General features: G+C 41.6%; 1 protein-coding gene and 1 long non-coding RNA gene across 11 annotated transcripts in view; one reads left to right on the forward strand and one right to left on the reverse strand.

The window, feature by feature from the left end:
* Positions 1 to 13,528, reverse strand: part of LOC6737762 (protein TANC2) — a 52,984-nt gene that overhangs the window by 4,312 nt on the left and 35,144 nt on the right. For 4 of the 10 annotated variants that reach the window (XM_039293974.2, XM_039293980.2, XM_039293978.2 and 1 more), the window contains 2 exons: positions 518 to 1,004; positions 15 to 317 (listed from right to left, as the gene is read on the reverse strand). In XM_039293974.2, coding sequence (XP_039149908.1) covers positions 15 to 317; positions 518 to 1,004 — 790 coding nt within the window. The remainder of the gene's footprint in view (positions 1 to 14; positions 318 to 517; positions 1,005 to 13,528) is intronic. The other 6 variants (XM_039293975.2, XM_016169716.3, XM_039293977.2 and 3 more) reach the window with 3 other exon arrangements.
* On the forward strand, positions 3,186 to 4,599 carry LOC27207096. The gene is made up of 3 exons (XR_001600287.3): positions 3,186 to 3,326; positions 3,381 to 4,012; positions 4,075 to 4,599. It is a non-coding gene; the product is annotated as an uncharacterized LOC27207096 (long non-coding RNA).

The raw sequence follows: 13,528 nt of genomic DNA on the forward strand, positions 1-13,528 counted from the left end.
GATCGGATCCATGCCTGCTAATTGATTCAGTCCCGCCTCGCTGGAATTGGAGGAGTTCACGCTCCACAGAGACTTGATCTTGCCAAAGACCAAAGAGGACAAATGACCCGCATAGACGGACGTTCCGGCCAAACTGAGCCTGTTCAGGCGATTCTCGCTACTTGCTCCATGGCGGGCGGAGGTCTTCAGGTTGTGGTTGCTCACGTTCTTACGCCGCCTCCTGGTGACTGCCGAGTCCGAGCAGGTGGATGTGTTGAGGGCATTGGTCTCCTTTCCCTCCGGCTGATTGTCGCGGTGATGATGCTGATGAGTATGATCTAGTGATGGATGCGCTGGGTGAGAATATCTTTTTCGAGATTGTTTTGTGCCCCTAAACTCTCTATATAAATGAAGTGATCTTTATGTTATGGGAATGCCATTCCTTTCCAGACCTTACATTGGCTTTCTCCACTGCTATTCAAGTTTTGAATGCCACCTTTTCAACTTGACCCACACTTGAACTTTATTCTAAACTTACCTCCGGACAGGATTGATGCTGTGTCAATGGGACAACCCCCATTGGAGGCAGTGCGTCGATGGCCGCCGCCCACACCTCCAGCTCCTGCCACACCACCGCCGACTCCCGATCCTCCGCCACTTCCTCCAGTGAGTGCACTGCGCAGATTCTTGTGGTTAAAGAACCGCCTACGTGTCGGCGGTGTGGCAAAGGCCGGTGGTGCGGCACTCAGCTCGCTGTAGGCCGCCGCATGGATGTTGTGGCTCAGGCTGCTGCTGCGACTGTGGCCACTGATGCCGCTGCCAATGCCGTTGGCCATCAACTGCTTGGCCGCGGCGGCGGCACCTCCTCCCCCGCCGAGCTGGTGATGCACATCCACTGTAACCGTTTGCGTGGTGCCGGTGGTAAATCCATTGCCATTGGTAGACAGTGCCGCCGCCCGGGGCAGCTTGCCATTGCTCGCATAGCGATGGTGGTAGTCCGGCGACTGCGACTCCTGGCGGTGCTGCTGCAAGAAAGTATATGTATGCCAATAGAGTTCCGACTTATCAACGATGAAAGTTAATATGCAGAGAAAATATTATGTTGTGGTATTTATTGCCTGAGAGTATCAATTTCGTATTAGACTACTATAAACTTTGTGATTAGTATGGCTTTTCTCTCTGTGCACATTTCGAACGGCGTTCGTCAAAGTTGATCAGGCCCCAAAGCAAAGGCGTTAATTTTCATTGGTCACATGTGTGGGCCATCCCAAGATGAAAGCGTTCAAATGGCCACAAATTCAGAGCCAACGAGGTGCTGCTCCTAGGCACAAAAATCCCACCTCGTTGTGGACCCTATGCCAAGGAATTGTCAGACTTATCAAGTGTATAGCATTACCACCCGATCCAGACATAATTATCATGTCAAGATCAGCCTGGTTTGGTGGGCACACTTTGAAAATTTTCCATTAGGAAGTGCACATGAAGAAATTATGCTATTAAACTGATATAAAGACCTGAACCCACATATACAAATTGGCTGTGAAAATGGTGAAATGAAAGATCAATTATTTCGGCTAAAAGAACTATTGTACTTGCTTGAAGCAAATAGAAGGTTGCTTGAGAGTTTACACATATTTTTTCTCAGTGCAGCTCCACCTTTTAAAGCCTACTTGCTGTCCAGCTTGTGGACTGTTGTCCTCCGATCGTGTCGGGACTCAAACCGAAACCAATTTCATTCACATGCGCCACAAAGGCCCCTCCATCGAGGTCTTAGTCATCGTCTAGTCTCCTCTGGCTCCTTTTGGATCGGGGGGTTTCGTCTTAATGAACTGCAAATCATTTTCTGTCTGCGTTGGTTTTCGCCTCCGATATACTTTGTGTTTTTTTTTTTTTTGGGTAGGCCGAGAGACTGGACATGGCACAGAAACGTTCAGAAACGTGATTTCCAGGCCGGAATGGGTAGCAGAAACAGAAACAGAACCTGAGAACCAGTTTCTGGGTTCTGTGTGGGATAATAAGATGAAATTGGTATTGCTTGGCTCCGCCAGACGAGGCTGGAGTCGGAGGCCATTAATTGACGGGCAGGTGGCTGGGACCCAGGGAGGAGCTTTGGACTTTGGATCCAGCCAAAAGGACCAATAAGGGTCGGCAATCGATGGTTAGGATTTTAATTGAAAGCAACGCATCTCAAGGGATCGAACTTTTCTCAGATCATCGATTAGAGGTTTAACAAACTTGCTGAAATTATGGTTTGGTTAGCAAAAAAGAGTGCCGATTTTGGTGGTTTTCAATTTGGGCCGCTAGATGATTGTGATTTGGACAAGTCACCTAACTGACAAGTTGGAACGCCCGCGGATGTCTGAGTGCTCTGGTTCTCTTCCTCCAGCGGATGTGTGGATGTCTGCAAGTTCTTGATCTTTCAGTCACGACCACGAGTCGCCCACTTCCGCTGGAGGATCCAGTCTGCCCACTGTCAACCGTCTGACAACTTCCACAAGGCTTTTACTACTTTTTTAGTTATGCACAGAAAAGAAGATGTAAGACATAAGCTATTTCTTGTTTTAAATTTAAATTTAAAAATGTATTGCTTTTGTAAGTAAGTCAGTTTTAATCCATTTTGAATGACAATTTCTTTAGTGCTGTGACAACTATTTTGTGACTCTCCTTTTGTGGATATCTGTGATCTGTGGCAGGCTTCAATCTGGGATCTTCAAGCCATCGGGATCAGCTGGGGAATTCCGTGGCGCTGATCTGCTATCCATCGATCTGCGGATCTATTGATCCGTGGGCTGAGTTCCGCCTCGATCTCATCGTAATTAAGCTGCGGTTCGCTTTGGTCCATTTCGATGCGCTTCACTCAAACCCAACCCAACAAAATCCAATCCAATCGAATCCAATCCGAGACCAAGACCATGTCCCCATCCAACCCCTCCTTTCTATCTTTCACTGGTGGAAAGGCTTTCTTTAAACTAGTTCGTCGTGGGGTCTGGGATCTCTTATCGCTTCCCGCGGCGGCGTTTTAATTGGCCCCATCACTTTGATTAAGTTGTAGCCGGCGCACGAGCTGTGCTTTGGAAAATAATTAACAAATTATGCCTGCCATACATGGGGGCTGTGGAAAATTTGAAAATTGAAAAAAAACACACACATCTCAAGAGGTGATTTTCACTTTTGCCCGCTTGGCAATTTGTCCACTGTGCAGAGGAGTTGCCATGGTGGCTACCGTGAAAAAAGCAACATAAAATTTGCACCGCTGGATGGAGATGATCGCAGTTGGTGAGATGGAAACAGGATGCCATTAAATAGTGCAATTTGTTTGGGAAACACAGGTCAATGGCCATTACAAGGTATGCGATCATAATGTTATTGGACATGCTTACATTACTACTTCAACTTGATAGGCATTTTTCAGATATCATAACAAATTGGTAAGATATTTTTAGGTTTTTTATGGTTTAAAGGTCATTTGCTTTATATACCACATGACCAATTTAAATCTAGCGTAATTGCTCAATATATATTTTGTACCAAGTTCAATTTAAATTTCTGCCTAATTACAATCGTGAGAACACACCAACATTTCGATTTTTTTCTGAGGAACAAATCATGCTGGAAAACTTATGAACTGTCAACCGTTTTGGCTGAACTTTGGCCGCTCCCAGTGGCTTAAACAAATGAGCAGAACGGGCCAATTGACCGACCCACTACTAGCCAGAAACCATATCGCGTTATGGAGTTAAAACAGCCAATACCGAACCGGATCGAAATGGCTGGAACCCCAGGGGGAGTCCCATTGAGGCGCAGGTGTAATAATGCCAGCTGCCACAGAGCCGGGCCAGAAAAAGGCAGTAATTGTAATATGACAAACCCGCATTAATTTGCTCGCAAAAACTAAAGCGAAACCGAAACTCCGAAAATCGCAGAGGCAGACAACGAGGCTCACACAGAGAGAAAAATGTAGCTACTTGGGCTTATAAGATAACAAAATTCAATTATTTTGAGTTTATATCTGCCAATGAATGAGAAATCTATCGTAAGATCTTTCTCTTAAATTAACTAATATTTTGTTCATATGTATATAACATTTTTTTCCAGTGTCTGCACTGCAATTACAGCGGCGGTATTTAATGACCGGCTCCATCGAGCTGGCAACAAGATTAATGGTTCATTCAAGAATTCGATTTTCGGCCATCGGAGCAACAACAAAAGCAGGTTCATATCAAAATGCATGCCTTTTTTTTTGGCCAAGTATTTTGGTTTTTTTTTTGTTTTAAATTATGAAAAATAAAATATACATCTCGTGTTTGGCTGCGGGGCGTTTTGCGAGAACAGCAACAGTGTCGAAGAACTTGGCGGTCCCAGACATTGTGACACCAGCAAAATGCAGCACCACCACCAGCAACTCCAATCCCCCAATCTCAATTGCTCTGGCCAAGACTCGTTTTGGCCACTTGCACACCATGAGGGTGTGGGCCCGGCCAAATGGCTGCTTGAATCAAATGATATTTCAACAACAGTTGCTTGTGCTGAAAAATAATTGTTTAAATGTCATAAAATAAACAACGCAAACCCAGCGGAGGGTCAGCCAAGTGTGGATACCTAATGGAAATTGCATTGAAAGCTGGCCAAATTGAAAATGGAGACGAAAGGAGTTAAGATTCCATTTTAGATTACTTAAATTGAGGAAATTATTAAGATCATACTATAGCTAAGAATTCAATAAGGCTATAATTATATAAATTAAGACAATTTATTTAAGCTCAACTAAGAAAACGTGAGCCATTTAGATTTAATTAAATTTTAATAAACAATCATGGTAGTTAAGGTGTGCGCAAAAAAAACAAAATCAAGTGAGTACATAGTATTTGTAATAAATCGTTTTAAATTGTTAGCATTAAACTACTTCTTCAGATATCTCACATAAATTAAGCATCGTCAATTGAACCGCCCTCTAAACCTTGAAATCATTACAAAACACACCACTCAGCATTATTCATCCATGACAAATGTTTATGATCACGAATCTAGCATATGGATGAATATGTATATTTGAGTATCATTTAGTTGCCAACATTAGCGAATCGCATGCAAAAGTTTCGGCGCGATTTTAAACGCGTTGGCATTTCAAAAGCGCCCGCAAAAATCGCCCACTTTGCATTTGGCATCTATCTAATGGAAATCGTTGGCGGTTTCAAAAAATAGTGCCCATAAAATCTGGGGCCCAGCATTGTTGGTACTTTGGATACCAAATCTTATTCAGCATTTTGGCTAATGCATGCGCATTCGATTGCCAAATTTTCTGGCTGGCTTTATTAAAGCATACTTCTTGTATTGTAATCATACTTAGAATGTTGGCCAAGTGCGAGGTGTTGGCTCAAATTGGTTTTCCTTGTCATGCACGCTGCACTGGGGAAAATAACCATTACGAAACTGATGGCAAATAACACTAAATCTAAACGACTTTTTTTTGGTTCCGTGTGAGATTGGTTCAAGCCAAACACTTGAAGACAAAGTGATTTCGGCACTCAACAGACTTTGTTTAATTAAGAGTTTTTGCATTCGGTTGTCTGAGCTGGCCGATGTCTTCAGCCCAATTTGAATACCAAATTTTGTGAGGATCAATTGCAATTGCTGTCAAGTGAAAGCCATCGCTCTGCTACTGGGTAAGTGGAAAAGCTTGCCTAACAATAAACAAGAGCCGCACATTAATCAGTTGGGTAAACAAATCGAACTGGCTATAAAGAGCCGATTTATATATATATAGAGTTGTTGCGCGGAAATATGTCAGCCATTTCGACAATTGCCGCCGAATTGAGTGAGAAATTAAAGGCCACAACATCTACATGGCCATAATTAATTGACAAGCTGGGAATTAAGTTTTCCACTGGGCAATATAAATCAATGCTGGCCGAAATACAACCAAATATTCACAATATTCATGCTGAGAGCCTCCTTACTGCTGCAGACATGGCCACGAGCGGTGAGAAAAATTAATGCATTTACTTAACGATCGATAAATCGCGTCGAAAAAGCCGCTCGACGACAACCGAATTGCGCAAAAAAATATTATGACCATCGTCGTGTGGCTATGCTGGCTGTACATATCAAAGGCCTCCGCCAACTCTGGGCCAAGATAATCCAATCCAATCCAATCGAATCGAATCCGGCCAGATCAACAAGACCGAACACACGACCTGAGAAATTGTTTCTCAACATGCAAATGCCGTGCGATTTATTTGAGGAAGCGGCTAGCATGCCAAAACCCCAAACCCCAAGATCCCCAAGACCCCCAAACTCCCAAACTTCGAAAAACACCCAGAGATGGAGATACGGGTAGATAAGCGGTTGAGATATTGAGACAGCCACCTGACTCGGTGAAATGGGTGAGAAAATATACAATATACTATATTCATATGCTCGGCAGTATGCTAAAAATGCAAATGCGCCGGCGAAATTAAGTTGTTATTTACCTGGCTCATTTATTTATGGCATTTCGAAAGTTGACAATCCTTTCGCTATCTGTCATCTGACCCATCGGACTTTGGACATCCACTGGCTACTACTACAACTACCGTCTTCCATCTCGGCTCACCGGCAATTGAGTTCCAAATGGATTTTCCCATCAGCTTTCTCATGAGCGAGCCAGAATAATGGTGCACTTAGCATAGAGTGAAAACTGTGCCCCTAGTTGGGCGCCAATTTAATTTTCGGGAGGAGGTTGGCTTTTTTCACAATGGGCCATAAAAATTATAACTACGCGTAAGGAGGCGCACACAAATCATAAAGCAGGGAGAAAATCACATAAAAACGTATTTCGGTTTATGCGCTAATCAATGAGATGCGAGGTATTACCATAATTGGACACAAATCTAAATTGTTTTCAACTTTTCCTTCTTAGCTATAAAATCTTAAGTGCTATAGTCTTCTCTTCTTTTAATTATAATTTATTAATTATCATGACTGCATAGAGTTGTTTCGTGGATTGGCTGTCAATCTAGCTAGGTAAAATATTATATAATTTTGTTTAGTGTAAGACTTAATTGCTTATGATTGATTGGAGCAATGGGTACTCTCACTCGCATTCATCAGAGACGCGGGGCGTCTTCAATATCACGGCTTTATTGATTTCTGGGAAAGTGAAATGCACTTTTGAGCGCTTCAGTTGGGCTCGGCGGCTACGGATTCGAGGCACTCGAAGAAGCGTTAACGTAACGAGAACAAGTTGGGCATAAAATGCATTGCATGTGCACTTTCCGAGGCGGCATTCGGCACTAGGCTTTCGGCTTTCGGCTTTCTAATGCCTGAGAGCCGTGGTCAGGTCGGTCATTTATGACCCTGGGCATGTGAAACGTGCTCGGCATGCCGAATGCAAATGGTAATGGCTATCCCAGTGGAAATGGACCAGACCAGACCAGACCAGGCGGCACTCGCATCCATTTCCATTCCCATTCTCCAGCCGCCTAAGTACTCCACTTGAGCCCGGCTTAGTTGAGCGTAAATAATCTTGAGATGCAGGCTGCCACTATTGACTTATGGGTCAGGTGGAAAGAGTCATTTGGCCAGCTCACGCTGGGTAAAACTCACTAAGGAGTGCAGAGAGTGCGATTCTAATGATGACAAATGGTGTCGGGGGTTAATGAATTTGGGAGAAATTTAAGAATAAGCTTGAGCTCGCATTTCACAATTTTATAACTTTTTAATCTGCCCTCTTTTCAGCTACACTCGCACACTTCATTTACCAAGACGCCGTAAATCAACAATCCAGCGCATTTCCCAATTTAATTAGCAGCATTTTAAGCAAACAAAATACCGAAGACTTTAACACCTTTTTTCCAGTCGAATCCGGAAACGAATGGAGGGCCCTTTGGGTTTCTTATTTACCTTTTTGGCCAAAGCTTAGAAAGTGAAAACTTTCATGATCAAGCCGAATTACAAAAGGCCAAATCGTTGATTGCAGTTCGTGGATTGCAGTTTTGTAAACAATTTTAAGTTTCAATTGTAGTCGTTTCGAAAGTATCTCAATGTTGATGGTGTTAAATTAACACTATTAATAGGCCATATGTGGTATGCTAATGAATTTAATTACCAGACATCATTATAAACACACATCATTAAAGAAAAGTAGTTACAAATGCAATTTATTGCATTTATCCATTTTTTTTTCTACTAATAATTATGGCTTTCTTCTTAAGACCTTAAATAATTTTTTAAGTGTTGCTTAAACTTCATTTTCTCTGCATATATTATGCAAATATTTTCACCCATTTCGCCGGCGCTCGCTTTCATGGAGTTTCATCCAAAAGTGTCTGCATGTTTTATCACTTTTCGCAGTCAAATTAATTTCAGTCAGAAACTTTGGCCCAGCCCTTTTGGATTCATTCTTTCTTTTTTTTTTGAGTTGGGTTTTGGGTAGGTGTGTTTTAACCGCTGGCTCTTTCTTCGCCCGGCTTAATGATTAATTTGGCCACATGTATCCGTATGTTTTATATTTCGCATTTATTGTGCTTTGGCTTTGTGGCAAGACATCTTTTACCGCTTGTACCTCCGACAATGTGGCTCATATTTCTGCTGACAAGCCAACTGATGTCCATGTCTGGTCCCTCCTTATTTCGCCCTTCGAAAGTCACTTTCTTTCCATTTATCTTGGTGGAAGAATTTTAGCTTTGGCCTTTTGTTTTAATCGCTAATTGCACTTTGTGGCAGGCCGCAATTTACTTGTTGGCAAATTGAAATTTGGGCCAATAAAGATAAGCCATGTAATTTGTTGTATATATTTCTGCAGATTTCGGATGTGGGCAGTTTTTAGTTTATTTTCGATTTTAAATACGGGCCAGCTGAAGTCAAATCGAGTTAATTTGATGTGGGTGTGTTCATGATACGGCACGGATTTCTTTTTATCAGAATTGGTTCGTAAATTATATTTTGCCATTAATTGAAAATGGCATACAGCGGGCAATTATTTTTATTCAGTTTTATGACTCAAGAAATTGGCAGTAACGGCGGATAATCTATTATATAGCCACTGACAATTTAGCAGTTTCTTAACTGGATTTCCTCATTAAAATAAACTATTAATTACACTATAAATTCGAGAGCATATAAAAGTTTACACATGAAATTTACAAGGTTTTATATCGATGTATGAAAAAAATTGTGCTCATGATACAAAGCTATTATATAGCTTATGCACTGAGTTGGTCAAAGATATATCTTCCGACTTGAACCATTCGATTGAATCAAACATTAGTGCCACGCCTCCGTTTAGTGCAAAATAGATAAATGTCAAAGAGGCGGCTAATGAACATATTTCGCGGCATTTATTGAACAATTTCAGCAATTTACGTTTATTAGCGGCCCACAAGTAACTCGAGAAACTCAGCGAAGCCTTTGACTCATTTGCATTTGGCATGCAAATGTGGTCAAAATACACATACTAAGTGATTTCCAGTGGCTCAGCTGAAGCCAATTAGCAACTTATAGTGCTGGCCTTTCAATTGACTCCCTGGGCAATTTTCCAACTACAAATCGCTTTGGCAAAAGCTAAAAGTTCTCTTTGTGCCAGCCTTAATTAAAGTCTAATTCTGATTCAAGATATTATGAAAATTGATAAATTGTCGGTTAGGACGGACGTTTTATGCGGCGCCCAGCAGGTGGCGCTTGCGCGCGTTTTTTGTCGCCCGCAAGTCGCGCCGCGAGTTCAATGACGCGTTTGTTTGTGGCTTTGTGGAAATAATCAGTCGCTTGTTCGACATCGGATTATGGTAGTAAATGATATGTTGGCTATGGCCATTCTCAATATGCATTTAAGCCTGATTGCAGCTATTGTTGTTAGCGTAATTAAGCGAATGATTGTTAGCAGAGCGAAAGTCAGTGTGCAGTTTGTTATAAATGGCGGCTAATTAATGGCAATACATTCTAGTAAGGCATATTATCAGGAGCTAGACAAATACATATCGTAAAAATGGATTGCAATTTTAATAAATGTGTAATTATTTACTGAAATGAACGGACTTACTTTAATGATATTTAAATAACTTTGTATAAAAGTTAATAAAATGTAGAAAGAATATTATTATGTATTGTATTACAGATAGCAATCACTTTTTATATAAAATATTATAATTTCTTATCTTATTTAGTATACGATTAAACTGTCATTTTCCAACTTAGCTTAGTGAAATCTAAGATAAATCTCCGTATAATGTGCATTTTTTTTTACTGAAATCGAACGAGAAAAAGGTTGTTTGCATTCGAGTTCCTGGGTCACATCCTCATTCGATTCAACTTGAACCCATGAATATTTGCACACATGTCACAATCGAAAGTCATCGCGTTCAGTAATGAATAATTGCACAGCAGGTAGCAGGGAGAGGAAAAAACCAGACAAAGAAACCTGTGGTTTCACACAATCGAAATCAGTTCGAGATGCTGGGGATACAGGCAGGTGTCGCAGTATGCCAACTAAATACATAAATCTCTTGCGAAACCGAAGCAGCCGCTTTTAAATTGAGCTAATGATACACGGCGACTGCCACACATCCATCCAATCGAATACCAATTACAATGCTTGACATTCCGCAAAGTAAAAGATACAGACGCGTACTCAAGGTGCGCTCGATTTGATTGATTACCTTCCCCAACTAGCTAGTTTTGGTTTTTTTTTTTTTGGTTTTACTAATCATTAATACGTGATGCTATCGAAATTGTGGATAATTAACGCCATATTTGTTGCCAGCAATGGACAATTAGACGAGGCACAGACCAAAAGTTAAAATAAATTGCATGCGAGATAAAAATCGCGCTTGCCTCGCGATTTTCCTTGCGTTTCAGCGGTTTACAGCTAATGGCTCGAAAAACGCGTTGGAATCGCTCGCGAATCGCTGGTCGATATCGGCTTTATTTGGCGCTTTTAATGCAAACTATTTCGCATTTGAATCACTGGCATTTTCCAACTTGATTTGTCGCCTGTGCATGTCAATCACAAACATTGAGGTATACCTCTGATTTTCTTGCGAATGGATAAGTTTGTGTCCACACAGCAGTGGGCGAACAACTAGGTATGATCAGAATTAAACAAAAATATTAAAATAAAATATATAACTAGGATTAATTAATTAATTAATTTGTTAAGCCTCATCGCGACATATAGCTTAGTTTTTGTATTCATTGTATATTATTTAAAGCTCTACAAATATTTATTTATAGTGGAGATTTAACTTTCTTTCGCACTTTCCATTAAAAAATTTTTGCATTAAAGAAAAAAAGACATATAAATCTGCTCATAGCTGTTCGCTACTTTTTTTCGTCGATCAGCGCTTATAACACGATTTCCAAACGATAATTAGACAGAGACCACGGGGCCAGCTGCCACTTAATCTAATGACAGTTCTCAGACCGCAGCACACCTCACTTGGTAGCCAACTCCCAACTTCCAACTTCCAACTGCCCGGCTGATCGGCAATTGCCTAAACGGCTTCTGGTTTGGCTTAGATAGATAGTTATGTAAAGTGCTCGTTGGCTGGCAAACGGCCACTATATCAAGGCGCACCGATAGCTGACACACTTCCGACATACGGGTATCACCAGTCCAACCATGTCCACATCCATATCCATAACCATCGCGGAGAAATGGAAAATCAAGGCAAGACGCTCCAGTTGTCGCTGGCCAAAAACAGTGAAGTGGCACTCATTCTCCGGCCATAAACTCAATTCGCATCAATTGCCTGTCATTGAGCGAGTTTTTCCGGGCGCATCTGCACTCATCACAAAATCAAATCAAATGAAATCAAATCAAATCAAACCGATACGAATAGTATCGCTATGAGTCGCATTAATCAGGCGCGATTGTAAAAGGAAACTTTCTTTCTTGGGCATTTCAAAGACTGCGACTTGTTTGTGGATCTTGACTTAATGGCACCTAGGTGTCGAAGATTTTATGATTTTACGATCGATGGTATTATATGGCGCTGTTGATTTGTCCAGGCGAATTGGGGAAGGTAACAAATGTTGCCTTTGTTTGCAAAGCGTTATCTAGATAGGTGCGCCAATCCTATGTTTTTTGTGGAAATTGTAAGATATGAGTACCAATCTTTAATAAATTCCCCATTTGAATAACCTATTAAATGAGGTTTTCCTTTCTCTGATACAAACGCTAATCCCATAATTACTTTGCAACTTTCGCGAACACTCAAATCACATATTTTGGCCCCACAATATGACAATAATTAGAAATCAATTTACACGTCGGATTTGAGATCACCGCCAATCTCGACCGGGCTGGTGGAGCATTGTTTGTCTAGCCCGTCCTTTTCGTCTGTCGGATCAGAGTCGGCGGCCAAAAATTTACATCCATGTCCATGTCATGTGTCCAAAAGACTTGGCACGTTTATGTTTGCTTATGTGCCAGTATTAAAGTCTTAAGTGAAATCCCATGTCACGTGTCAGAGAGCGGTCCGAAAATATACAAGCCCAGCCGAAAACGAAAACTGAAAACTCAAAACTGAAAACTAAAGCTCTGCCCCCCAAAAACCGAAATCAATTGAGAATCGCTGCGAAATAAATACTTCAGCAAATGCGAATGTTAATAAATATGCTGGAAAAAGTTAAAAAAAAATATATACAAATACACACAGAGGAAAAAATAAACAAAAGTGTTTAAATCGTTCTTTTGAAATCTTGAAGTTTTGAAGTGCATAAGTTTGTATTGTTTTATATAAAAGTATCTTTTGAAAATGTTTATATTCATTTGTAATTTGTGCTTATTTGGTTGTTCTGAGCCTTAATTTTTTTATAGTGCATTGTGGGTATTTTTGGCCTGGCTTAGAAAGCAGAAGACACTGGACGATGTTTTGTAGCCCGAGGCGACGGCCGTCCGCCGGAGTGACCCAGTTTACCTCCATCGCCAGAGCATCTCTCCAACTCCATCTCTGTTCGGATCTACAGTTGCAGGCCTACAGATGCTGCTGCTCCTCCTGCCACAAACGGCTACCCAACTTCGTCTGGCGTCGAGCGGTGGAAAAACAAACTGTCAGTTTAACCATTTGACAGTCGCTTTGAGATACACAAGCGCAGATATGAGATACGACTACGGGTTCGCGTATCTGCAGCTACTTCTGCGGCGACTGCATCCTGCCAGACAAGCTATCTGGCACTGGCGATCTGCTCCAGCCCCACTCCATCCCCGTCCGCATCCATAGCCCCATCCTCATAGGCCCCCATGATCTTCCCAATCCTCGAGAATTGGCTCCCAGCGGCGCCCGACAATTGAAACTTTTGCGCCGTTTTGGCGTATTTAAAGTGACATTTGCTGACAGTCGGTCGGCGATGATCCCGATGGAAAAGATTGGAGAGGATTCGTGGAGGAGGTATTGGTGGTGGAGGAGGTGGAGCTGCCTGTGATCTACGATACAACCAATGGTTGATCTTTAATCGACCAGTCGATCAGTTCAGTGGGAAGAGTTATTATCGTTATTGTTAAATCAAATGCATTTAATTAGGAGGAAAGTGATGGCTGTAATTGTTTTGTAGATTTATGGCCGAAGATAGTTTA

The sequence above is a fragment of the Drosophila simulans genome, chromosome 3L (assembly GCF_016746395.2).
Source record: "Drosophila simulans strain w501 chromosome 3L, Prin_Dsim_3.1, whole genome shotgun sequence".
In the NCBI taxonomy this organism is placed as follows: domain Eukaryota; kingdom Metazoa; phylum Arthropoda; class Insecta; order Diptera; family Drosophilidae; genus Drosophila; species Drosophila simulans.